This window comes from Drosophila suzukii, chromosome 3, assembly GCF_043229965.1.
Source record: "Drosophila suzukii chromosome 3, CBGP_Dsuzu_IsoJpt1.0, whole genome shotgun sequence".
In the NCBI taxonomy this organism is placed as follows: Eukaryota; Metazoa; Arthropoda; class Insecta; order Diptera; family Drosophilidae; genus Drosophila; species Drosophila suzukii.
Genome location: NC_092082.1, coordinates 72,363,008 through 72,386,102, shown reverse-complemented (window position 1 = coordinate 72,386,102; position 23,095 = coordinate 72,363,008). Strand labels below are relative to the sequence as shown.

Genomic DNA, 23,095 nt, shown 5'->3' with positions numbered 1-23,095 from the left:
AAACTCTAGCTCTAGCTCTAGCTGAGATTAAAAAAGATAATTAAATTAAGTTAGTTAGGAGCCCAGAAGTATTACATAAATATTTCCCAAAAAAAGCTACCAGAAGTTGTAAAGTAAATATGTAGTATCTATGTAAATATGTATCTATAGATACATTTATGAGATGGATTCCTAAAATGAATCTTTTTATCTTTTTATAACTATCCTAAACTGATTACTATAATCGAAAAAGAATTTTTAAACAAAATATTATTTACCAGGAACCAATAACTATATTCCTTGTGGGTTTTTAAGAAATCTCTATATGGATCACTTAGTTAAGATACTTAGTTAGTAAGTTAAGATACTTAATCTTTTTCGCATAGGGTAACACCTTTCAGTTTAAAGGTTGCTGCAATGTCAGCAGCCACATCGATAGCCAGACAGCTCCTTGCTGCTGCTGCTTAGCATTCCAGTCAGAAGTCGGATAGAACCTATAGAGCGGACGAGTCCCATGCCAATTGTTGCTGTGTGCAAGAATTTCATTTATGTCAACAACAAAAGCAAAAGCAACAAAGACAAGTGCAGCAACAAAGAAACGGTAAACACGCCCAAGAAAGCTGAGGAGCTCATTTATGGAAATTATTAAGTGCAAGCCAAGTGACCAAAGTGGTTGCTTCTCCCAGTCAAACAGCATTATTATGCGTACACATTTTTATGGGCAAGAGCGGGAATGGGCACACAAACGGGCTGCTTAAGTGTTAATAACCGAAATCTAATTAAATTAGGTTCCAACTTTATAAAACCATTAAAACCAGACGAGCTTTAAAGGCATGGAAAACTTACTACATTTAATCTCAGGTTCTATTATTGTCATTTTCACCTCTACGTTCAAACAAGGTACGTTTAAGCTGGCAAAGGTGTGAAACCACAAGGAATTCCCGTACTTAAAGACCTTGAAAAATTGTCTTCACATTTAATAAAAGTATGACCTTTATATATCTGACTAGATATACTATTCTAAAGGCTCCTTATACAAGGGTATATTAACTTATGTACTGTTCATAACCCAGTTGGCCTTGGTTATTGCAACTTTGATTCTGCGCATCTTTCAATTGATCTTAATTAATGTTAATTTTAGTTTATGTGTTCTCTTTATTGTCTGCTCTTTGCCATTCACTAGAATGCTTATTCATATTGTACATATGTGAAATAACCATAGCCATCACCAATCTTTTTGACTTATATTACTTCAAGCATAATCACGAAGTACCACCATTATTTATAACATGCCGGATATAAACCTGCATGGTTTAATAGTTGAGTAAGGTTAGTTTCATTTTAATTATTAAAGCCTTTTAACGCCTTGCTCAATTACACTACAAAACCGCAAGCCACTCTCACAGGACCTAGACCTTATAAATACAACTTCCCTGAGCAAAAGTAGACACAGAACAACTTTAAAATGGAACCAGTGCAGTACAGCTACGAGGATTTTTCTCGATTTCCCGCTGCAGTCTTTTGGATGATGGGTTACGATGTGCTTGGCGTTCCAAAGACCCGATCCCAGAGGATACTATACCGACTGTATCGCTTTCTGTGCCTAGCCAGTCACAGCGTCTGCGTGGGATTCATGATATTTCGGATGGTTGAAGCTAAAACCATTGACAACATACCGCTGATCATGCGTTATAGTACTCTGGTCACATATGTCATCAACTCGGATACCAAGTACGCCACAGCCATGCAACGCGTTGCCATCCAAAGTTTGAACTCCAAACTGGCCTCAATTTATCCGAAGACCACGCTGGACAGGATATATCACCGGGTGAACGACCACTATTGGTCGAAGTCATTCGTATACTTAGTTATCATTTACATTGGCTCGTCGATAATGGTTGTCATCGGTCCGATTCTTACGTCGATTATATCTTATTTTACCCATCATGGATTTACCTACATGCACTGCTATCCCTACTTTATATTTAATCCTGAAAGGCATTCGAAGTGGATATACTTGGCAATTTATGTTCTGGAATGGCTGCACAGCACTCAAATGGTCATCTCAAATATCGGCGCGGACATCTGGCTAATTTACTTTCAGGTCCAGATTAATCTCCACTTCAGGGGCATTATACAATCGTTGGAGGATCACAAGCCCAGTGTGGAGAACGATTATGAAGATAGACAGTTCCTGGCGAAAATTGTGGATAAGCAAGTTTACCTGGTCAGGTAAGACAAAAATAATATTCAATTTTTCATTTGCAATTTTTCTTTACATTCCCCAATAGTATGCAGAACGATCTGAATCAGATTTTTGGAGGATCTCTGCTCTTGAGCCTGCTGACCACCGCAGCGGTCCTTTGCACAGTGGCGGTATACACCCTGCTTCAGGGAGTCTCTTTGGAGGGCTGTACCTATGTGATTTTCATCGGGACTTCGGTCATGCAGGTGTACTTGGTGTGCTATTACGGTCAGCAAGTCCTGGATTTGGTGGGTTATTGCAGGGATCTTAAGTTTTCTCAGTAACTAACATTTCTTGCAGAGTGCCCAGGTGGCCCATGCCGTGTACAATCATGACTTTCACAACGCCTCTATAGCTTATAAAAAGTACCTGCTGATAATCATTATAAGAGCACATCAACCCGTGGAATTGAGTGCCATGGGTTACCTGCCCATATCGCTGGATACCTTTAAACAGGTAGGATATGTGCTAATCCTATGTTTATCACATACAATATTTGGTTTTCCTTTCAGTTGATGAGCGTGACTTACCGGGTTATGACCATGCTTAGGCAGATGATTCAGTAGAGGGCAATAAAAGCACGGATTTAGCAACATTAGCCACGCTTTAATCGCACTACGCTAGCAACTACATAACTAGGATCTACACAGATCACCATCACTTGGGATCCGTGGGCAGCTTGAAGCCCACCAAGTCGGCGGTATCCCTTACGGATCTCTCGCCCCTCCCGTGGAATTCCTTGTAGAGCTCCAGGTACTGGCGCTGGCTGGCCAAGTAGGTCAAGTAAGTCTGCCCCAGGAAGGTGGCTTCATTGCGGGCCTTGCAGACCTGCTGTTCCGTGGTGGCAAACTTCTTGTATTGCGCCAAAACGTAGCGTGCCGCTAGCGAGTCCTTGATGCAGCCATTTGGAGAAGCCTGGCGCAGTTCGTGGAGCAGGGAGCGCAGCACCTTTGTTCCCGACATCCTGTGCAAAAACAACAATCATAGTTTCAAGAAAAACCAAACAATCAGCAACTTACGTGATTTTTCAAGAAAATTCGAAGTGTTTCTGCCGAACAGCTGTTTTCTGCAGAGTTGCCACCCTGGTTAACTTGTCAAAACATACAGTGATCACTCTAAGCAGCGAACTCAACAGAAAGGCAAACATTTAGATTGCATTGTTTTTTCGCGACAGAAACATTTAAATAGTAAAGAAATTTTTTTTATAGGAATACAAAATAAAATTGTTAACAAAAATAAATAGGTATGCTAAAACTGCAATTTTTATTTATATTATTAAATAAAGAAATCACGACTTTTATGCTTAAAAACTAAAGATTGACTAAGAAAATTGTTTGTAAAATGTTATTTACGATGAATAAGAATACCATTCGATTTCCCATTAGCTACATTTTCTCTTTCATTTTTTGAGATATGCAACCTTTTGTTACCTATCCTAAAATTAGAATAATTTTATACAATCAACCCAACACAATTCGGTTATCCAAAACAAATTGAAAGATTAGCACATTTTCTAGATAAGGCCCTTTGACTGAAACGAGCACTTTGGGTTGTAGCCTGTTTTACCAAAACATCTTTTAAACAGGTTTTCTTTTACATTTGGAGGATTTGATTGCTAACCTTCCAATTGGGAGGACTATGCCTCCAATAAGAAGCTAGACATAGACTAGAAAACAAATAATACAACGTGAAGCAACAAATCCGATTGGAAAAACAGTTTATTTTAAAAGTTATTTAGCAGTACACCGAACTCGTAGCGGGGGCTGTTCACTTCCTGGGCTTTCCGGCGGCTGGCTTCTGGCCGGGCTTCTTGCCAGCGACTCCCTTGCCGCCTGGACCACCCTTGGTGACCTTGCCGGCGCCGGCCTTGGTGCCCTTGGCTCCGGCAGCTGGCTTCTTCTTGGGGTCGGGCTTGGCTTTGGGGGCCTTCACCGGCTTGACGAGCGCCTCACGCTGGCTCTTCAGGGCCTTGACGATCTTCTGCTCCTCGATGAGGAAGGCGCGCACGATGCGTTCGCGCAGGCAGCTGTGGCACAGGACTCCTCCGTAGGTCCTCGACACGGTCTTCAGGCGCTTGGACATCCTGGGACGCTCGCTGGGACGGGAGGGGGTGATACCCTTCAACTTCTCCTTGCACTGGCCGCAACGGGGCACGGTCTTGTTCTTCTTCACATACTGGTACACAAGACGTCCACCAGGCGTGCGAACACTGTAGGTCGAAAAGATCAAATATTAATACATGGATATCCATGGAGCACTATGCTAGTTACATGCGGCGCTTGTTGGAGCGTGTGTTGTAGGACAGGCGTCTCCGGAGCGTCAGACGTTGGACCATTTTGCTGTTGTTGCTGCTGGTCGTGGCGATTCGTCGATTACATATGCAAAAGCGTGGAAAATCATTATTAGTCAGGTGTATCACTGGGGTGGGCGCAGTTTTGGCTGCTTTTGGTGGTATATTTCATGGGGTATTTCACACTTTGCGGCGAATTTCTGTGAAATTGTAAATTGAACACGTGCATACCTCAAAGAGACGAAACTAGAAAGAAAGGTGGCAACTCTGCTGCCGAGCGACGTGAACTTGGCTGCGCTGCCGGCGGTGCGGCACTTTCCAGCACTGAAGGGGCTGCCAGACTGTCTTAATAACAGGAGCCTAGAAGGGGTACTTTATACAAAAGGGAATTAAATAAAGAAATATAAATGTAATTAAGTGAACATAAAATCCAAGATTTATGGACAAGTATTTATTTTTATACGAAAATAATAATTACATATTTATTTATACTTTGGGCATATTCTCATGCACTTTAGATGGTATTACCAACATATTTTTGGATATAGATTAACTAATAATTTAGAATATTATTTTATAGCATTATGTACATTTAATAACCAAAAACCAAGAATAGTTATTTACTTCCAAATTATATTTATGTGTCCCCTTTTCACAACGCCCCTGCCATCACCTGTTGTTGGTTTGTTTGTGGTGCAAACTGTTATCAAACCGCAAACAGATAACATTTAATTGCAGCAAAATGAGCAAAGCCAGCAATAGTAAGTGTTTTACTGACCCTAAAGGAGTTCTAGTTAAATATTCCTGACCTGATTCCATCATAGTCATGCGATTGGTGCTACTGCAACTAAAGGGATCCAAGGACAAGGCGGCCAATGTCCAAAATGCCGCCAGTAAAATAGAGGCGGCAGTCAAGGAGCACAGCCCTCGATTGATCACCTTGCCCGAGTGCTTCAACGCCCCCTACGGCACCAAGTACTTCCGGGAGTACTCCGAGAGCATACCCGATGGCTACACCTCCCAGCAGCTCTCCAGTCTGGCCAAGAAGCACCAGGTCTACATCGTCGGTGGAACTATTCCGGAACTGGGCGAGAATGATGCCATCTACAACACCTGTACGGTCTGGTCACCCACTGGTGAACTGGTGGCCAAGCACCGCAAGATGCATCTCTTCGATATTGATGTCAAGGGCGGCATTCGCTTCAAGGAGTCGGAAACCCTTTCCGCAGGCAATGACTTCACCACCATCGACATCGATGGCCACAAGATCGGCATCGGCATCTGCTACGACATCAGATTCGAGGAGATGGCCAGGCTCTATCGCAACGCAGGCTGCGAGATGATTATCTATCCGGCTGCCTTCAACATGACCACGGGTCCTCTTCACTGGGAACTCCTGCAGCGTTCTCGCGCCAATGACAACCAGCTCTTCGTGGTCACAACTTCCCCAGCTAGAGATCCAAGCGCCGAGTATGTGGCCTTTGGCCATTCCATGGTGGTGGATCCCTGGGCCAAGGTGCAGCAGACTGCCAGCGAAGGCGAGGAAACTGTGGTGGCCGATATCGACTTTTCCCTGGTGGAGCAAGTGCGTCAGCAAATTCCCGTCTTTGGCCAACGACGCCTGGATCTGTATGCCACCGAACGGAAGACCAAGTAAAGGATATGCCTATCTAACTCTTCGAGAATCTTTGGTTTTAGCCACGAAATGAATGTTATGTTAGCATTTATGTTTGTCGATTGTATATAAAATTTATTAGACCTAAACACATGTCACACTGATTTCTTAAGATGGCTAACTATTGCTGTTTATCTGGCTGTGGATTATCGGTAGGAGCCACCTCCGCGGCAGCTGATTGCACATAGTGGGGCCGCTGGGCCTGGTCGAAAAGAGCTCGTATGGCTTCATCGGTGGCCATCAAGGGCTGACTAATGAATTCCAAGGCCTTGGGGAAGATAAGCAACAGAAACAATCAATGAGAATGCAAATAAGAAAGCAATGAATCTATTATCTTTCCACACTCACCCTAACTGCATACTTTTCCGCCTCGCAAAGTGGACTCGTGCTGGCGCTGGACAACTTCAGCGTCTCTTCGGGAATGCCCACTCCCGTGTGCAGGACCATGCGTTGGAGGATATTCAAGTTCTCGGCACTCAGACTGATCACATCGGTGGCGGGCAGGTTCAAAAAGCGAATCTTGGCCAGGAACTTTAGCTGCTTAAGCATATCTAGCTGTATCTCGCGGATCTGGTGGGTGGCGTGCAGTAGCTGCTTGGTGGACTCGTTAAGTAGTTGGTTCTTCTGGGTGAGATCGGCTTTCCAGCGGGCTAACTCCTCGACCATAACGCTGCTGGCGAGGAACTTGGACCGCCAGACCTCACATTGCCCGGCCAGGAACTCAATCTGTTCTGTGTGGGTAGTCAGGTTGTTGGCGGTATCCAGGAGCGCCCTGGCCAGCTGCAGTTTGTCCTCGGTAAGCACATTGACCCGTGTCTGCAGATCTTCGCCCACGGATGCCACCAACAGGCTCTTTAGCTCGCTGTTAACCTGCGTTTGGAACTTGTACTGCGCTTGGAAGTAATCTCGCTCCCCACGCATCTTGGCCAGCTCCTCCTGCAGAGAGATTAACTCCTGATTGCTGACTGTGCTGGTTTCCTTAATACTCTTCGGCTCCGTGTCCAATTCCTGCGTGCGCAACGAGGACACCTGATCCACCAGCACTGCAATGTCCAGGTTGTTCTTGTCCCGATGGATTTTGTGTTTGCTTGTTGGCTCAGAGATCATGGGATTCACGGCACCTGGATACGGCTCAAAGGGCACGAACTTGGGGGCCTTGGTCTTCTTGTGTTCGGGCAGGATTTCCGGATTGGTGACCAATCTTGGCCGCATCTGGACCAATTCACCCTTGGGCAGGACGGGCGCCAAACTTCGGGTAACGATTTCGGGGCGTCTGTAAAGTGTGTGCAGGCCGGGAAGGGGCAGATTGGAGGCATGGCCACTGCTGGCTGAAGTCTTCCTGCCCATTACAGCCTCCTGGACAATGGTACTGTCTTTTCGCGATAATTGGGGCCTCTTGGCCTTGGTGTCCACATCAGCACTGGCCTGGATTTCACTCTCTGTTTTGATTGCCGCACTGTTCTCCGGCTGCTCCATGCCATCGCCACTGGTGCGACAATCCGGAGATTTGTCCACCCTTGTTGACGTGCCATCCGCTTCCATGCTTGACAGTGTTGGCCAGGCCAATCTAAATTTTCTAAATTAAATTCAAGAATTTCTCTGGTTGTGCCAGCAAAACAAAAACAAATGGCGAAGGGCTGCCAACTCGCTGCAAGGTACGCCTATGTAGGTACACTTTTTAACTCGGCTAGGTACACAAAATGATTTAGGAGCTGTGAAAATGGTTATTTATTTGTGTAACTTTATTCTGTAACTATGTTTAACACTTAGTTTGGATAAACTCCTGTTTAACTGTTAACCTACGATTTTCAAAGTTCCCATCTTTCCAGCGGAATTTCGAAATAAAATAGTCAAAGTTGGCAAAATGGTTGTATATGAAAAATAACTGTGATTAAATAAAAATGGTCTGTTTTTAAGATATGCTTCTACCAATATTTGCTAAACCAAATCGTTTTTATGAAACCGCCGATATCTTGTAAAATATCGATTCATTGCCATACATCGAAACCAAGAAAACATCGATTCGCGTTGCATCGACGTTTTTTCACATCACTACGATTGATTGACTTGACTGCAAAATAAAACAAATAAATAGACGTGCTGCGAAGAAGAGGACTACCTGGTACCGGCGATACGAAGAGACCGCTTCCGCCGCCCCCAACCACCCCCGGTCACGCCCCTTGTCCGCCCGTGGAGCGCCTTCGACGAAGGATGTCCGCTGTGGAGGCCGAGGTGCTGCAGAAAATCGATCTGATTGAGCCCACGACCGGAAAATTGTTTTTCGAGCACAAAACGGAGCTGCTTTTCTGCCGGCCCCATCTGATGCCGCTGAAGACGCAGGCGCTGGAACGTCTGGAGGAAATGCATCGGGACACCGCCCGGCAATTGCAGAAGAAGCGCCACCAGCAGAAGTCCACGGAGCCCACTGGCTCGCTATGAACAACTAGTCCTTACTTTCGAAATCACAGTCGTCATAAGCACACTCACTAAAAAGCACAAGAACCCAGCACTCTAGCACCTGGATTAGGATAAGGATTCGGCACGATGGCCTACCTACTGAGCTTCGGCATCGTGGCCGCCCTATTCCTGGCCAGCATCTCACTGTATCGCTACGGTAACATACCACGTCAGCACATCCTGGTCACCTTGTCCGTGCTGACCGCCTGGTGCTTCTCCTTTTTGATCGTATTCTCCATCCCGCTGGATGTGACATCGGTGAGTTGGGTTTCGAAGATCTTAAGTCGAAATAGAAGGAATTTTACTTAACAAACAAATACTTCTCACCTTCCATATGGTTTATCCTTGCAGTCCTAAAACGTCCGATCCTGTTTCCGGCTTCTATTTATATTAGTAAAAGATTTAAACTAGATAGGCTTACGTAAAATACTAATATTTATAACAGGCACATTTTCTTGCAGTCTTATAGTGAAAATTCAGATACCTTAAAAGGGTAAAATTATTTAAAAACACGTTTCGATCGTTATAAAACCGCCTTTATCTATAACTTTCCAGACACCAATCAAATTGTGATTAATTTTCTGCATTGATTTTGGTTCGGAATTTCTTATCTTTCAATGAATCACCCCTAAAGCTAGAACAAAAAATTCGGGATTTCCTCTATGCTTTGTTCTTACTAAATGCGTACTAAACCTAATAATTTTCATTTCAGACCCTGTATCGCCAGTGCGTGGAGGAGCACCGACCGACCCCAGCCCCGAATGCGACCAATACCTCGGCCGCTAATGTGACCCCGCCGCCCCAGTGTCAGGAGCCGTGGGGCATGGTCCCAGCCTCCGTGTTCCCCAACCTATGGCGCATTATATACTGGAGCTCGCAGTTCCTCACCTGGTTGATCATGCCGCTGATGCAGTCGTACCTTAAGGCGGGCGACTTTACAGTCAAGGGCAAACTAAAGTCGGCGCTTATCGAGAATGCCATCTACTACGGATCCTACCTTTTCATCTGCGGCGTACTCCTCATCTATATAGCTGTGAAAGGGGAGTCTCTGGATTGGCAAAAGCTGAAGGCAATCGCTTCGTCGGCTTCAAACACCTGGGGTTTGTTCCTGCTAATCCTGCTTCTGGGCTACGCTCTGGTGGAGGTACCTAGGTCGCTTTGGAACAATGCCAAGCCGGGATTTGCGTTGCAATACGCCTACTTTAAGGCGGCCAAACTGAGCACGGAGAAGGCGGAGGCCGAGGAGCATGTGGATGATATTCTGGAATCTCTGCAAGGCCTTAGCCGGGTCATACCGAACAATCATGAGCTGCGCCCCTGCTTGGAAACTATCATGCGCAAAGTTCCCATCGAGTTGCAGGAGCGGGCGAGCCGCAACTTTGCCCGCACCGGTGGAAGCGGCATGGGAGCCACTAGCTCTACCATCTTGCCCTCGGAGAAGGCGCTGGTTCGCATTCATAAGCAAGTAATCAAATCTCTGCAAACACTGCAGCGCACCGAAGCGCTGTGGAGCGTGCAGGTGCAGACGGTGCTGCACCTTGAGGATGTGGCCAAGAATATTCACTCTTCGGAACGGCGCTTCAAGTCGGAGTTTCCGCGCCAGCGCACACAGCTGGAGAGGATCTGTTACAGCGCCACTCTGCAGTGGTACTGGGAGTGTCTATTGAAAGCCCCGTTCCTGAAGGCCATGTGCGTCCTGACCGCCACCATGTCCGCTATGGTGGTGTGGAGTGAGCTTACCTTCTTTAGCCGCCGCCCTGTGCTCTCCATTTTCGCCAACGTGATCTACGTGGCCAAGGAGAGCTACGACTTCTTCACCATCGAAGTCTTCTCTATGGTTGTTCTCTGCTACTTCTTCTATTGCACCTACTCCACGATATTGAGGATTCGGTTTCTGAACCTGTACTATCTGGCACCGCATCACCAGACCAACGAGCACAGCCTGATCTTCAGTGGCATGCTACTCTGCCGCCTGACGCCACCCATGTGCCTGAACTTCCTGGGTCTAATCCACATGGACACTCACATTATACCCAATGTGAGTAATCTATATTCTTTGCAAAGTCTACGATTACTTATACCTTTACTTTCTTAACGCGCAGCGTATTATGGAGACGGTCTACACGCAGATCATGGGCCACATGGACGTTATCGGCATCATCTCGAATGGCTTTAATATCTACTTCCCAATGTGCATGCTGGCTTTCTGCCTGGCCACCTGGTTTAGCCTTGGCAGTCGGGCCCTGAATGCTCTCGGCTTTCAGCAGTTCCTGCAGAACGAAACGATTGCCACCGAGCTGGTACAGGAGGGAAAGGATCTTATAGCTCGGGAAAAGCGCCGACGGCAGCGCGCTGAGGAGGCGATGGCCAGGAGACGCGACTTCAACCGAACTGACCAGGTTCTAGGCAGCGATTACTTGAGCAAATATCGGAGTGGAGGGCCTGGTGGGCTGGCCAGCAGTCGCACTCCCGCGGACGGACTGCTCCGCGATGGCGACGGTAGCTTTGACTATGCGGCGGTGGCCTCCTCCTCTGCCCTAGGCGTTCCACGATCCCTGTCAGAGGAGATCAACGACCGGTTCGGAGTGAGCACCCAGGTACAGGTGGGATTCCGGGACCCGGACTACGAGGCGGAACACGATGGCCGCATTGTGGGACCGCCACCGCGAGGACTCTTTGACGATGTCTAGGCTCGAAATATGGATATCTCTTTATTTCAATTCGTAACCGAGTATCTCAATGTCTGCAATGTTCCACAGTATTTATATATTTCGTTCGTGCTTAAGTATTTCCCGCTGCCACTGCTGCTGCTGTTCTACACCTATGTATGTACACTATTCGATTGAATAAACCACTAGAAAGGATTCTTGAATAGTTTACCAATGTCCTGGTCAACGTCGGTGCCAACGTCCTGGGCAGCTGGCTGGGATTCCGGTTTCGACGATGATTCCAGCTCCGTTGAGTGTTTCTCGGATTTTTCTGCCTTTGCAAGCTTCATCAATTGCGATATTGGGTGCGGATTAATGCGTTTGCGGCTGCGCAGATAGCCACATCGTGAGGTAAGCGGCGTATTGGTCGAATTCATCGTTCTGCCTTTTCTCTAATTGCACACTAGAATCAACTGTCGCTTGTCTGGAAAAACTTGACCGTTTTGTTTGACAACACGATGACAAAGTTAATGTAAAAGGATTGCCACTATAATCATTGGAAGTTGTATTTTAAAAATCCTAAAATATTTAATTTTCATTTTAAATTAATTTTAATGAATTATATAATAGAAATCATGTGACCGTTTTTAAAAATGATTTAATAATGATTGATTTTCGCTCATAATAACCCTTTTAAAATGTAATGCGAATTCTTTAGACCACGTAGTACAAAAATTCGATGGACATTGATGTAAATGAGTTAACAAAATGTTTATTTGTAAACCTAGAATACACAGCAATTGCAACAAGAGTTTAAGAAAGGGGAAAGCCTGTGTGAGTGGTTAGCAAGTGTTAATGGGTAAAATCTCGAAAAAATCCCAATAGGAAATATGTACAATCGACAAAGCTTTAAATGAGCATGGTGCCAGCCGCAAAACAGTGAATTGTGTTCTATTATCAGTGGTCGTCAGCCAGCTTTTGGTATTATATGTTGGATGTCGGTTTGAGTCCTTGTGTAGATAGTGTAGTGAAACAAACTCCTTATTCATCGCCGCCACCCTCTTCGTCCTCATCGAATTCGCCCTCCTCGTCGGCAGTGGCCTCCTGGTACTGCTGGTACTCGGAGACCAGATCGTTCATGTTGCTCTCAGCCTCCGTGAACTCCATCTCGTCCATTCCCTCGCCGGTGTACCAATGCAAGAATGCCTTCCTCCTGAACATGGCCGTGAACTGCTCCGAGACGCGCTTGAAGAGCTCCTGAATGGCCGTCGAGTTGCCAATGAAGGTGGCCGACATCTTCAGACCCCGAGGCGGAATATCGCACACCGCCGTCTTGCAATTGTTCGGGATCCACTCCACGAAGAAGCTGCTGTTCTTGTTCTGGATATTCAGCATCTGCTCGTCGACCTCTTTCATGGACATGCGTCCACGGAAAATGGCAGCAACGGTTAGGTAGCGACCATGACGCGGATCACAGGCAGCCATCATGTTCTTGGCATCGAACATCTGCTGGGTCAGCTCTGGAACAGTCAAAGCCCGATACTGCTGGGATCCACGGGAGGTGAGTGGAGCGAACCCAGGCATGAAGAAGTGCAGCCGGGGGAAGGGCACCATGTTCACCGCCAGCTTGCGAAGATCGGCGTTCAGCTGGCCGGGGAATCGCAGGCAAGTCGTAACCCCAGACATTGTGGCTGAAACCAAATGGTTCAGGTCTCCATAGGTGGGAGTGGTCAGCTTCAGGGTACGGAAGCAGATGTCGTACAACGCCTCATTGTCGATGCAGTAGGTCTCATCGGTGTTCTCAACCAGCTGGTGCACACTCAAGGTGGCGTTGTAGGGCTCCACCACGGTATCCGACACCTTGGGCGAGGGCACCACCGAGAAGGTGTTCATGATGCGGTCGGGGTACTCCTCGCGGATCTTGGAAATCAGTAGGGTTCCCATTCCGGAGCCGGTACCGCCACCCAGCGAGTGGGTCAGCTGGAAACCCTATAAAGAAAATAGTATATTTCTTAAAAAATCATGATCTCAACAACCCTGTCAATTTTACATCATTCAAAAATTAAATTGCACCTAAAGTATGTCTGTAAATGATACAGCAGCGTAAAAAATTGTGCCGCTGCACCGTTTACAACCAATTCTAATAATGCCGCCCTTCATATCCCTACTGTGACAAAGATCCCAATCTTTTTGGGGGACCTTCTTAACCCTCTACTTACCTGCAGGCAATCGCATCCCTCCGACTCCTTTCGCACCACATCCAGAACAGAGTCAACCAGTTCGGCTCCCTCTGTGTAGTGACCCTTGGCCCAGTTGTTTCCGGCACCGGACTGACCAAAGACAAAGTTATCCGGTCGGAAGATCTGGCCAAAGGCGCCGGATCGAACCGAATCCATGGTGCCGGGCTCAAGGTCCACCAGAATAGCCCGTGGAACATACTTGGCACCGGTGGCTTCATTGTAGTACACATTAATGCGCTCCAGCTGCAGATCACTGTCTCCGTAATACGTTCCGGTGGCATCTATGCAATGCTCATCCGAAATAACCTCCCAGAATTTACCACCGATCTGGTTACCGCATTGTCCGGCCTGAATGTGCACGATTTCACGCATCTTAACCGACTGTCAAGGATCAATGGTTGAAAAACCGATTGTAAGAAAAAATTTTCAACAAAAAGTTGATAAAAACCGAGTTTTATTTTAGCACTCTGAGGGGGGCAAAAACCGGCGGAAAACTGAATATTTTAACGTATAATTTTTCAGGTTTTTATTCTACACGTGTACTTGCTAGCTGTTACTGGGGTGGACTGAGGCTGTTAGGGAATACGTCTGGGAAGGTTATTAGCCTGCCTACTACGATCCAAGTATTTGAAATATTTTGCTTTACCAAATTAAAGATATGTCAGTTCAAGGGTTTTGAGCACAAACTTTAATAGAGTACTTAGTACAACCAGTATACAGATAAAATTTGAGATGGGATGAGGTTGGCGGTGCTGTAGAACCAATAGATTCTACGGCTACCAGCCAGATGATACGATTGATATTGACATGGGTGTTTCGGAGATTCCTCCTTTGTAAATGTGTATATGCAATACATATAATGTAAATGGGTGTATAATGGGATGGGTCGATTATTATGGTTAAAGAAGACTGGAAAAGTATTTAAAAATTTTTAACGGCTTTTCAAAGCCCGTTTTCCAATTCCTTTAGAAGGTTTTTAAAATATAAATGTCCTTGGAATTTCCTAAAAATCCCAAAACTCTTTATAATTCCTTGCCATAATATTCAACCCATCCATTGTGTAAATATCTACGTAGGGAAGGTTCGTCTAACAACCAATGTTTTGGGTTGGCGGCGGTTGGGTCTCTAAAGGATTGTATCTATAATGTGGCTATCCTTTGGCTCTGGCTCCTACATGGTGGAGTCCCACAGCTGGCTATACGGATATCAGACGGAAGCGCGCTTTAGGCACAAAGTGCTCTCAATGATATCCGTGGGCTGAAAGTCCGGATCGACGAACTGCTCATGGTTTAGGCACCTTGTGCCGCCCATGCAGGTGCAGGAGCATAGAGAAGCGGTCTCATCATTCTCGGTAGTATAGTTATTCTCCAGCAATTTGCCATGCATATTGTAGGTGGACTCATCATCGAAGGTCACCGGCTGGGCATTTCCGGCCAGGTTTTGGGCATCCTGCTCATCTCTCTTGGCATCCTCGGCTTGCCTGAGATTTAAAAACAATTAAATTAAGTTTTTTCTTCCATAAAATAAAACTCACATGGTCATGAAGCGCAGCACCAACAGATTAATACTGGCTGCAACTACAGCCAGGCCGAAAAGGATGAAGACCAAGCTGAGTGCCACATAGCCCGGTTTGTTAGTTAAGGCCTGATCATTTTGCAGTGCCACATAATCCCCGAATCCAATGGTGGTCAAGGTGACGAAGCAGTAGTAGAAGCTATCAAAGTAGCTCCATCCCTCGTACCGGGAAAATACTGCTGCTCCTGTGGTTATAATTATGGAGGAGAGCATTCCGGTGGCCAACATAAGATTCATCTCGGTGGCATCCGTACATCGGGCTCCACTGGCCCTTTTTGCCCGTCTTATGATAACTGACGCAAATTTATTCAGACGTTCACCGATCGACTGGAACATCACTAGTCCTAGAGGGATGCCTACCTATAGAAGGAGATCTTTATTAGATGGGAAACCAGGATAGTTATTCTACCTACCATTGCATAACCCATACAAAATGCTTTTCCCGGAATGGTGACTGGTGTGGAATGGCCATATCCTACAGATTACAAGATCATAATACAGAAAAATCTATAAGAATGATATAGTATCGTAAAATACCTATCATAGCAAGGACAACAGTGCTGAAATAAAAAGCTCCAGCAAATTTCCATTGCGGACCTGCCTTGTGTGGTTTGTTTTCAATAATAACAATTTCCATCACCTAGGAAAAACAAAGTTAAATTAGTCTTAACTATTTAAGTAAACGTAGTAAGTAGTCTGATTCACCCGGAAATCCTCGTCACTGACATTGTATTTCTTCACGAAGTTGTTCTTAACGGCTGAAATCGAAAAATAGTAAGATAAAGTCAGGATGAGGTTATATTAAGGCTCTTACCCTGTAAGAACTCCCATCGTTTTGCTTCGGTTGGGGATTCCAACGAATCGAAGACTGCGGCTCCAATAAGGAGGTAGGTGAAGGTGCATACCACCAGGGAAAGAGTTCGAACATTCTGACGCTTCATTTTGGAAAGAGTGTATTTATATTCTTTTGAAAAGTTATCTCTTTTGGAATCCTTTCCACTGGCGCCTTTTCCGTTCTGGCAAAGATGCTGCTTCTGACAAAATCAATAAGTGCCAGCAAAACAAACACACAGCATCCACAGAAATTTGTAAATCCTTTTACCAAGGATCAATAAGAAGTGAACTGATCAACTTCTTTAACTTTTACATGTTTAAAACATTTTAAAAAGCTCTTTAACAACTGTCGATGGTGAGAAGTCCCTTAATCCTTTTTTTAGATAATAATGTAGCCGTTATTACACAGCAGAAGCAACAGAGTTTGCTGGCGTTGCCACTTGGCTGTCCCTGTTAGATAACATAACATTAACATTCCTCGAAACTTTACAGTTACAGTAACAGTACTTTACACTTTACTCTAAATTTTAGAGTATTCGTTTTTACGGGCAATGAAGTTAATACACTTAATTTTATTATTAATGAATATATTTTAATATATATTTTCTGTAACTATTTAAATCTTAATATAATTCTTATTACACTGAAATGAAAGCTAAGAATAATGGTATTAATTTTTTGATTAAACAAATATATTTTTGAAAACTACTTTTATTTTTAATATATTGAAATACGTGACTTCCCTTGGTTTCTTAACCACTTTTAACATTTTCCAAAAACCAGCCGAGTTGGCAGCGCCGATAGGTGTGCAAACAATCGAAAACAAGAAAACCTATCGCCAGTTCCAATTTGTTTATGCGAAAAAAACCACGCAAGTAGCAAGCGATTGGATTGTTGCAGTAGGCTGCTGTGTCTGTGACGTCGACTTTTCCATGCTTAATTAACCGGAAAATGTTGCGCATACGTCGACGCTTCGCTTTGGTCCTCTGCTCCGTCTGCCTGCTGGTTTTCCTCAGCCTGTACGTGATCCTAAACTTTTCGGCGCCGGCAGCCAACCAAAAAAGGGTAAATAAATGATGCCTTATCCAGTCCCAGTGAATAATAAACCCCTCGGATTTCTCAGCCCAACTATGAGAACATAGAAAACAAACTGCAACAACTGGAAAATGGCCTGCAGGAGCACGGCGAGGAGATGCGGAATCTGAGGGCTCGTCTGGCCAAGACAGCTAAACGGGAGGAGCCGATTAGGGCTCCACACAAAGAGGCACGGACTCTGAGGCCAGGACAATGCCAGGATGTGGTCCAGGATGTGCCAAATGTGGAGGTTCAGATGCTGGAGCTATACGATCGCATGTCCTTTAAGGACATAGATGGAGGTGTGTGGAAGCAGGGATGGAACATTAAGTACGATCCCCTGAAGTACAACGCCCATCACAAACTCAAAGTCTTCGTGGTGCCGCACTCGCACAACGATCCCGGATGGATCCAGACCTTTGAGGACTACTACCAGCACGACACCAAGCACATCCTGTCCAACGCCCTCCGGCATCTGCACGAGAATCCCGAAATGAAGTTCATCTGGGCGGAGACCTCGTACTTTGCCCGATTCTACCACGATCTGGGCGAGAACAAAAAGCTCCAGATGAAGTCGTAAGCACTCCCTTTAAATAATACAATGAGTTTTGCTTACAAAGTAACGTAAAGCCGGTACTTAAACTTTAAACAGTTGGTATGGGCAACAATGTATTGCAACCGTTTGCTTAAACAGATCGCGATGGCACGAGCTGCTTGTTTAGGCATTTTGCATAGCAATATAGATTAGTGCTTATCTACAGAGGTTCGCTTTAAAAATTTATTGAAATACGTATGTTTTCTACAGAAATTCACAATGAGTGTACAAACAATGAGCTTATATATGCGGAATACAAACGTTTGAACCTGATAAGCTCATTCTTTAGCAACAAATATGTTTTGGGAAAGCAATGCAGAGATAGCTTGTTCAATTTACATCTTATAGTATATATAATTAAATGAATTATGTTTCCTTTTCAGCATCGTGAAGAGTGGACAACTGGAATTCGTTTCCGGCGGATGGGTGATGCCGGACGAGGCCAACTCTCACTGGAGGAACGTGCTGCTGCAGCTGACCGAGGGCCAGACCTGGCTGAAGCAGTATCTGAATGTAACACCCACTGCCTCCTGGGCGATCGATCCGTTTGGCCACAGCCCCACCATGCCGTACATCCTGCAAAAGAGCGGCTTCAAGAACATGCTCATCCAGCGGACGCACTATTCGGTAAAGAAGGAGCTGGCCCAGCAGCGCCAGCTGGAGTTCCACTGGCGCCAGATCTGGGACAGCAAAGGGGACACGGCTCTCTTCACCCACATGATGCCCTTCTACTCGTACGATATTCCTCACACTTGTGGCCCGGATCCCAAAGTGTGCTGCCAGTTCGATTTCAAGCGCCTGGGAGCATTCGGCTTAAGTTGTCCCTGGAAGGCGCCACCGCGAGCCATTGTGGATGGGAATGTGGCATTCCGATCAGATCTGCTGGTGGATCAGTGGAAGAAGAAGGCCGAGCTGTATCGTACGAACGTCTTGCTGATTCCCTTGGGCGACGACTTCCGCTTCAAGCAGAACACCGAGTGGGATGTGCAGCGCGTGAACTATGAGAAGCTGTTCGAGCACATCAATAGCCAGGCGCACTTCAATGTGCAGGCGCAGTTCGGCACACTGCACGAATACTTTGATGCTGTTCACCAGGCGGAAAAGTCGGGACAGGCGGAGTTCCCCACGCTCAGCGGTGACTTCTTTACATATGCCGATAGGTCGGATAACTATTGGAGTGGCTACTACACGTCCAGACCTTACCACAAGCGCATGGACCGCGTTCTGATGCACTACGTCCGCGCAGCAGAGATGCTCTCCGCCTGGCATTCGTGGGACGGAATGGCGCGCATCGAGGAGCGTCTGGAGCAGGCCCGCAGGGAACTGTCATTGTTTCAGCACCATGACGGCATCACTGGCACTGCCAAGACGCACGTGGTGCAAGACTACGAGCAGCGGATGCAGGAGGCACTAAAAGCCTGCCAAATGGTGATGCAGCAGTCTGTCTACCGCCTTCTTACCAAGCCCTCCATCTACAGTCCGGACTTCAGTTTCTCGTACTTTACGCTGGACGACTCGCGCTGGCCGGGATCAGGTGTGGAGGACAGTCGAACCACTATCATATTGGGCGAGGATGTACTGCCCTCCAAGCATGTGGTGATGCACAACACCCTGCCCCACTGGCGGGAACAGCTGGTGGACTTCTATGTGTCTAGTCCGTTCGTTAGTGTCAGCGATCTGGCGAACAATCCAGTGGAGGCTCAAGTGTCACCTGTGTGGAGCTGGCACCGCGACACGCTTACCAAGACCATCCACCCACAAGGCTCCACCACCAAGTACCGCATCATCTTCAAGGCTCGGGTGCCGCCCATGGGATTGGCCACCTACGTTTTGACCATCTCCGAGTCCAAACCAGAGTAAGTAGCAATTTAGAGATGACGTGTTCTTGTATTATAATCGTGTTTTGATTTTAAGCGTTTAAAGTTATTTCGCTTATAGTGTTTTTTACTTTACAAAATTCATTGAGTTATTTAACAGGAAATCAATGCATGTACGGTCAGATACTTTTTAATTGCTTTTTGATGTTACAGCTAATGTGCGACACAAAAGAAAACCATATTTTTTAATATTTGTTTCTGTCAGCGAGGCCAGCATGTTATCTCTCCATTTACCAGATGCCTTGATCACTCCAAGTTTTAATGTTTTTATTTGTTTTTGAAACTAACACTCTAATCTCATCCACAGACATACTTCGTACGCCTCGAATCTCTTGCTCCGAGCAAACCCTACTTCCGTGCCATTGGGTCAGTATCCAGAGGATGTCAAGTTCGGTGAGCCTCGGGAGATCTCAATGCGAGTGGGCAATGGCCCCACGTTGGCATTTTCAGAGCAGGGCCTGCTCAAGTCCATCCAGCTCACCCAGGATAGTCCACATGTGCCGGTGCATCTAAAGTTCCTCAAGTATGGCGTTCGTTCGCATGGCGATCGATCCGGAGCCTATCTGTTCCTGCCCAACGGACCGGCTACACCCTTTCAGCTCGAACATCCAGTGGTCCTGGTGACCAAGGGCAAATTGGAGTCGTCGGTGAGCGTGGGCCTGCCGAGTGTGGTTCACCAGACGATAATGCGAGGCGGAGCACCTGAGATTCGCAATCTGGTGGACATAGGCATGTTGGACAACACGGAGATCGTGATGCGTTTGGAGTCTCACATCGACAGTGGCGACATCTTCTACACGGATCTCAACGGGCTACAGTTCATCAAGCGGCGGCGTCTGGAAAAGCTACCTTTGCAGGCCAACTATTATCCCGTGCCCTCTGGCATGTTCATCGAGGATGCCAATATGCGGCTCACTCTGCTTACGGGCCAACCGCTGGGTGGATCTTCCCTGGCTTCGGGTGAGCTGGAGATAATGCAGGATCGTCGCCTGGCCAGCGACGATGAGCGTGGTCTGGGACAAGGTGTTTTGGATAACAAACCGGTGCTGCATATCTATCGCCTGGTGCTGGAGAAGATTAACAGCTGTGCCCGTCCATCAGAGATGCATTCCGCTGGATACTTGACCAGTGCCGCCCACAAGGCCTCCCAGTCACTGCTCGACCCGCTGGACAAGTTTATATTCGCTGAAAATGAATGGATCGGGGCACAGGGACAGTTTGGCGCCGATCATCCTTCGGCCCGTGAGGATCTGGACGTGCCCGTTATGCGACGCTTGACCAAGAGCTCTGCTAAGACGCAGCGCGTTGGATATGTCATGCACCGAACCAATCTGATGCAATGTGGCATCCCGGAAGAGCACGCACAGAAGGTGAGTCTACTGAAAATACATCCAAAAATAATTTCGCGAATTCTTCAGATCTTTAATAATCACTTTCTTCTCCGTTTTATTAATCCGTCCGTTTATTTTTATTCCTCAGTTGGATGTGTGCCACCTACTGCCGAATGTGGCGAGATGCGAGCGCACGACGCTCACCTTCCTTCAGAATTTGGAGCTCATGGAGGCGATGGTGGCGCCGGAAGTGTGCCCCATGGATACCGCCGCCTATGTGAGCAGCCACACAAGCTGATCGAATCGTGTCCTCCAACAAAATGACGGAGAGACGGACCTAAAGAACAAACTATGAATCTCGGACGCTAACTCACTGCAATACAGGCAATCTTCGTTTCATGATCAACTCAAGCACTGACTGCACTGCAAGACGTAATGCGTAATCCATACTACGTATCATTTATTTATTCAAGCTTCCACACAAGGGTTTGGAAATTCAATCCTATGACGCAGCGGTGTGTTTTTTGCACCCCTTTGTAACTACACATTTTACTTTGTTTCCCCTAGGTTTTTACGTTTTTTGTGATATCCCTCCAGTCCCACAGCAAGCAATACATGTCTGTCTTCGATATCCCGCCCTGGATATTGCTTAAAAACAATGAATCGTAACTATAACTAAAGTTTAACTGTAACGTAGGCTTAGTGTTTAATGACGCAACTGCAAAGGCAATGATATTAATCTCGACGTTTGTTTTATACGAATCGAATAAATTGACTCTCATTTTAGAATCGACTTTTAAGTGCTATTCTAAACTAAAAATAAGAAAAACGTGTTTATTTTATTGGGTAAAATGATCAAAATAATTTAAATCTTGTTTTAAGACTAGGTTCGATTTTCATTCGAGATACTATATGTTAAATTTCTTATTAATTATGATTTTTTTATTTTGTTTTTAATAAGTTAGATATATTACAGCTTAAAGCCAACTCTACTGTTCTAAAGAACGTTTATAATTTGAAGTGATGCCTGTTGATCCTAAAAATATCATGTTAAAATTGGTTTAATCTTACGATGATTTTTGATTATGAAACAGGTTTTTAAGGAACTAATTAAAGTCATAATCATGAGTTATAGTTTTAGTGGTTGAAAAACAGAGTGCAATCTTATCAGCGCCAGTGCGGTACTGTTATTGCCAGAATGACCTACAGAGATACCGAGAGAGGAAAATGGAGGCAATTGGAAAATGCACAGTGGAAATCCAGATTGAGCGTAAAGTGGTTGTTTTGGGAGAGAATCGCTGCGCAGTTTTCTTGCTCTCCCGCTCTCTCGCTCTCTCTCCCTCTCTCTGTTAAATCCGAAACGGGCAACGAAAGCAAAACCGAATTGTATCTGTGAGATACTGGCGCTCCCCCGCTCTCTGGCTCTCTTTAACGACCATCGGAATTTTCTGTACAGAAACAGAAATCTCAGCCAGCTCGCTGTTTTCAAGTTTTGAATCCGCATTTCAGTTCAGTTGGATTCAGTCACAGAGTCAGAGCGTCAGATTCAGATCATCGTGGTCGCCAGTGAGTTTGTTTATATGTTTGTTGGTGCCTGTGTGTTTGCCTGTCAAGTTCTGCAACAAAAACAACAGGCATCTAAACAAAAGTGGTTCAAAACAATTAAGCAGAATAAAAACCAACCAAATCCAAAGCACAGTGTCGTTTAAATCGCAGAGTAACTGCAGCTCATGTTGTTGTTGTTGTTGCTGTTGTTTAAAGCGAACTGGAATCTAATTAAATTAAATTAAATCAAGTACGAATGTATGAGTGTGTGTGTGTCTAAGCTGCGTTCTTGAGTTGTTCTTTTTCTAAGTTCTTTTTTCGTGGCGTGTATCTGTGTGCGCGTGTTCGTGTGCTGGTGTGCGTGTGCTTTTTGTGAACTACGTTTTGTTTCAATGCCAAAAAGTATCTATGCCCTGGCATGTGCTCTCTCTCCATCTCCCTCTCTCTATCGCTCGCTCATGCTGGTTACATAAATACTGGTAGAAGAAGAAGAGGCGAAGCAGAAGGTGGAGGAGGCGGAGGAGGCAACAGAAATTGAAATACAAATTCAATTAACACCTGAAAACGAAAAGCCAACTGGAACGCACACGTCTGATTGGATGAGGAAAGAGGCAAATGGGCAAACATGTGTTTGATTTTCCAACTGGTCTTCATCTTCTTGGCCCTTTTAAATGCTAAAAGCAAAGCTCCTTGAACGAGGGAATAGAGGAATGTGGAAAAAGAGCAGGAG

General features: G+C 45.7%; 12 protein-coding genes across 16 annotated transcripts in view; 6 read left to right on the top strand and 6 right to left on the bottom strand.

Annotated features, from left to right (window-relative positions):
- FER (tyrosine-protein kinase Fer) overlaps positions 1–2,870 on the bottom strand; it is a 34,824-nt gene extending 31,954 nt beyond the window's left edge. Inside the window, exon 1 of the mRNA XM_070996891.1 lies at positions 2,755–2,870. The gene's annotated coding sequence lies outside the window, so the exon portion shown is untranslated. The remainder of the gene's footprint in view (positions 1–2,754) is intronic.
- On the top strand, positions 1,319–2,957 carry Or85f (Odorant receptor 85f). Its single transcript, XM_017082423.4, has 4 exons — positions 1,319–2,211; positions 2,271–2,472; positions 2,525–2,680; positions 2,737–2,957. Exons 1-4 carry the CDS (start codon positions 1,445–1,447, stop codon positions 2,788–2,790), a joined length of 1,179 nt encoding a protein of 392 aa, XP_016937912.1. The 5' UTR covers positions 1,319–1,444; the 3' UTR covers positions 2,791–2,957.
- Positions 2,810–3,389, bottom strand: LOC108015855 (protein FMC1 homolog). The gene is made up of 2 exons (XM_017082422.4): positions 3,244–3,389; positions 2,810–3,188 (listed from the first exon to the last, which is right to left on the bottom strand). Exon 2 carries the CDS (start codon positions 3,185–3,187, stop codon positions 2,882–2,884), a length of 306 nt encoding a protein of 101 aa, XP_016937911.4. The 5' UTR covers position 3,188; positions 3,244–3,389; the 3' UTR covers positions 2,810–2,881.
- Positions 3,390–3,924: 535 nt separating this feature from the next.
- RpL34b (Ribosomal protein L34b) overlaps positions 3,925–23,095 on the bottom strand; it is a 195,028-nt gene continuing 175,857 nt past the window's right edge. For 3 of the 4 annotated variants that reach the window (XM_070996149.1, XM_070996147.1, XM_065867166.2), the window contains exons 2-3: positions 4,495–4,572; positions 3,925–4,433 (exon numbers count right to left, since the gene is read on the bottom strand). In XM_070996149.1, coding sequence (XP_070852250.1) covers positions 3,992–4,433; positions 4,495–4,559 — 507 coding nt within the window. In that variant the 5' untranslated portion in view covers positions 4,560–4,572 and the 3' untranslated portion in view covers positions 3,925–3,991. Of the gene's footprint in view, positions 4,434–4,494; positions 4,573–21,704; positions 21,709–23,095 lie in introns of those variants that run through there. The other variant, XM_070996148.1, reaches the window with a different exon arrangement.
- On the top strand, positions 5,120–6,278 carry LOC108015850 (omega-amidase NIT2). The gene is made up of 2 exons (XM_017082418.4): positions 5,120–5,275; positions 5,339–6,278. Exons 1-2 carry the CDS (start codon positions 5,257–5,259, stop codon positions 6,169–6,171), a joined length of 852 nt encoding a protein of 283 aa, XP_016937907.4. The 5' UTR covers positions 5,120–5,256; the 3' UTR covers positions 6,172–6,278.
- LOC108015849 (golgin-45) lies at positions 6,238–7,822 on the bottom strand. The gene is made up of 2 exons (XM_017082417.4): positions 6,538–7,822; positions 6,238–6,457 (listed from the first exon to the last, which is right to left on the bottom strand). The coding sequence occupies exons 1-2, from the start codon at positions 7,729–7,731 to the stop codon at positions 6,311–6,313; spliced, it is 1,341 nt and encodes a 446-aa protein (XP_016937906.4). The 5' UTR covers positions 7,732–7,822; the 3' UTR covers positions 6,238–6,310.
- Positions 8,233–8,685, top strand: BBIP1 (BBSome interacting protein 1). The gene has a single exon (XM_017082426.4). The coding sequence runs from the start codon at positions 8,401–8,403 to the stop codon at positions 8,626–8,628; it is 228 nt and encodes a 75-aa protein (XP_016937915.1). The 5' UTR covers positions 8,233–8,400; the 3' UTR covers positions 8,629–8,685.
- On the top strand, positions 8,618–11,510 carry LOC108015857 (LMBR1 domain-containing protein 2 homolog). Its single transcript, XM_036817143.3, has 3 exons — positions 8,618–8,904; positions 9,359–10,684; positions 10,749–11,510. The coding sequence occupies exons 1-3, from the start codon at positions 8,734–8,736 to the stop codon at positions 11,334–11,336; spliced, it is 2,085 nt and encodes a 694-aa protein (XP_036673038.2). The 5' UTR covers positions 8,618–8,733; the 3' UTR covers positions 11,337–11,510.
- On the bottom strand, positions 12,189–14,111 carry betaTub85D (beta-Tubulin at 85D). The gene is made up of 2 exons (XM_017082420.4): positions 13,514–14,111; positions 12,189–13,283 (listed from the first exon to the last, which is right to left on the bottom strand). Exons 1-2 carry the CDS (start codon positions 13,904–13,906, stop codon positions 12,336–12,338), a joined length of 1,341 nt encoding a protein of 446 aa, XP_016937909.1. The 5' UTR covers positions 13,907–14,111; the 3' UTR covers positions 12,189–12,335.
- On the bottom strand, positions 14,200–16,382 carry Task7 (TWIK-related acid-sensitive K[+] channel 7). The gene is made up of 6 exons (XM_017082421.4): positions 15,924–16,382; positions 15,815–15,867; positions 15,647–15,749; positions 15,523–15,584; positions 15,069–15,469; positions 14,200–15,014 (listed from the first exon to the last, which is right to left on the bottom strand). The coding sequence occupies exons 1-6, from the start codon at positions 16,048–16,050 to the stop codon at positions 14,741–14,743; spliced, it is 1,020 nt and encodes a 339-aa protein (XP_016937910.1). The 5' UTR covers positions 16,051–16,382; the 3' UTR covers positions 14,200–14,740.
- Positions 16,776–21,609, top strand: alpha-Man-IIa (alpha-mannosidase 2). The gene is made up of 5 exons (XM_036817115.3): positions 16,776–17,008; positions 17,067–17,593; positions 17,996–19,468; positions 19,797–20,859; positions 20,969–21,609. The coding sequence occupies exons 1-5, from the start codon at positions 16,895–16,897 to the stop codon at positions 21,116–21,118; spliced, it is 3,327 nt and encodes a 1,108-aa protein (XP_036673010.3). The 5' UTR covers positions 16,776–16,894; the 3' UTR covers positions 21,119–21,609.
- The window catches only part of ps (RNA-binding protein Nova-1-like protein passilla), a 31,760-nt gene continuing 30,923 nt past the window's right edge, over positions 22,259–23,095 (top strand). The window contains exon 1 of one of the 2 annotated variants that reach the window (XM_070996134.1): positions 22,259–22,386. The gene's annotated coding sequence lies outside the window, so the exon portion shown is untranslated. The remainder of the gene's footprint in view (positions 22,387–23,095) is intronic. The other variant, XM_070996138.1, reaches the window with a different exon arrangement.

What these genes read in the sequence shown, in the direction of transcription:
- LOC108015857 (XM_036817143.3), top strand. Translation starts at nt 8,734, where the DNA reads ATGGCCTACCTACTGAGCTTCGGCATCGTGGCCGCCCTATTCCTGGCC. An exon ending in TCCCGCTGGATGTGACATCG is followed by an intron (nt 8,905 to 9,358) that starts GTGAGTTGGGTT and finishes TTTTCATTTCAG; the next exon opens with ACCCTGTATCGCCAGTGCGT. An exon ending in ACACTCACATTATACCCAAT is followed by an intron (nt 10,685 to 10,748) that starts GTGAGTAATCTA and finishes CTTAACGCGCAG; the next exon opens with CGTATTATGGAGACGGTCTA.
- BBIP1 (XM_017082426.4), top strand. Translation starts at nt 8,401, where the DNA reads ATGTCCGCTGTGGAGGCCGAGGTGCTGCAGAAAATCGATCTGATTGAG.
- Task7 (XM_017082421.4), bottom strand. Translation starts at nt 16,050, where the DNA reads ATGAAGCGTCAGAATGTTCGAACTCTTTCCCTGGTGGTATGCACCTTC. An exon ending in TTTGTATGGGTTATGCAATG is followed by an intron (nt 15,470 to 15,522) that starts GTAGGTAGAATA and finishes CTCCTTCTATAG; the next exon opens with GTAGGCATCCCTCTAGGACT. An exon ending in GTGCTGCGCTTCATGACCAT is followed by an intron (nt 15,015 to 15,068) that starts GTGAGTTTTATT and finishes TTTAAATCTCAG; the next exon opens with GCAAGCCGAGGATGCCAAGA.
- LOC108015849 (XM_017082417.4), bottom strand. Translation starts at nt 7,731, where the DNA reads ATGGAAGCGGATGGCACGTCAACAAGGGTGGACAAATCTCCGGATTGT. An exon ending in CGGAAAAGTATGCAGTTAGG is followed by an intron (nt 6,458 to 6,537) that starts GTGAGTGTGGAA and finishes ATCTTCCCCAAG; the next exon opens with GCCTTGGAATTCATTAGTCA.
- Or85f (XM_017082423.4), top strand. Translation starts at nt 1,445, where the DNA reads ATGGAACCAGTGCAGTACAGCTACGAGGATTTTTCTCGATTTCCCGCT. An exon ending in AAGCAAGTTTACCTGGTCAG is followed by an intron (nt 2,212 to 2,270) that starts GTAAGACAAAAA and finishes ATTCCCCAATAG; the next exon opens with TATGCAGAACGATCTGAATC. An exon ending in GTCAGCAAGTCCTGGATTTG is followed by an intron (nt 2,473 to 2,524) that starts GTGGGTTATTGC and finishes CATTTCTTGCAG; the next exon opens with AGTGCCCAGGTGGCCCATGC.
- betaTub85D (XM_017082420.4), bottom strand. Translation starts at nt 13,906, where the DNA reads ATGCGTGAAATCGTGCACATTCAGGCCGGACAATGCGGTAACCAGATC. An exon ending in AGGGATGCGATTGCCTGCAG is followed by an intron (nt 13,284 to 13,513) that starts GTAAGTAGAGGG and finishes TTTTCTTTATAG; the next exon opens with GGTTTCCAGCTGACCCACTC.
- alpha-Man-IIa (XM_036817115.3), top strand. Translation starts at nt 16,895, where the DNA reads ATGTTGCGCATACGTCGACGCTTCGCTTTGGTCCTCTGCTCCGTCTGC. An exon ending in CGGCAGCCAACCAAAAAAGG is followed by an intron (nt 17,009 to 17,066) that starts GTAAATAAATGA and finishes CGGATTTCTCAG; the next exon opens with CCCAACTATGAGAACATAGA. An exon ending in ATCTCCGAGTCCAAACCAGA is followed by an intron (nt 19,469 to 19,796) that starts GTAAGTAGCAAT and finishes TCTCATCCACAG; the next exon opens with ACATACTTCGTACGCCTCGA.
- LOC108015855 (XM_017082422.4), bottom strand. Translation starts at nt 3,187, where the DNA reads ATGTCGGGAACAAAGGTGCTGCGCTCCCTGCTCCACGAACTGCGCCAG.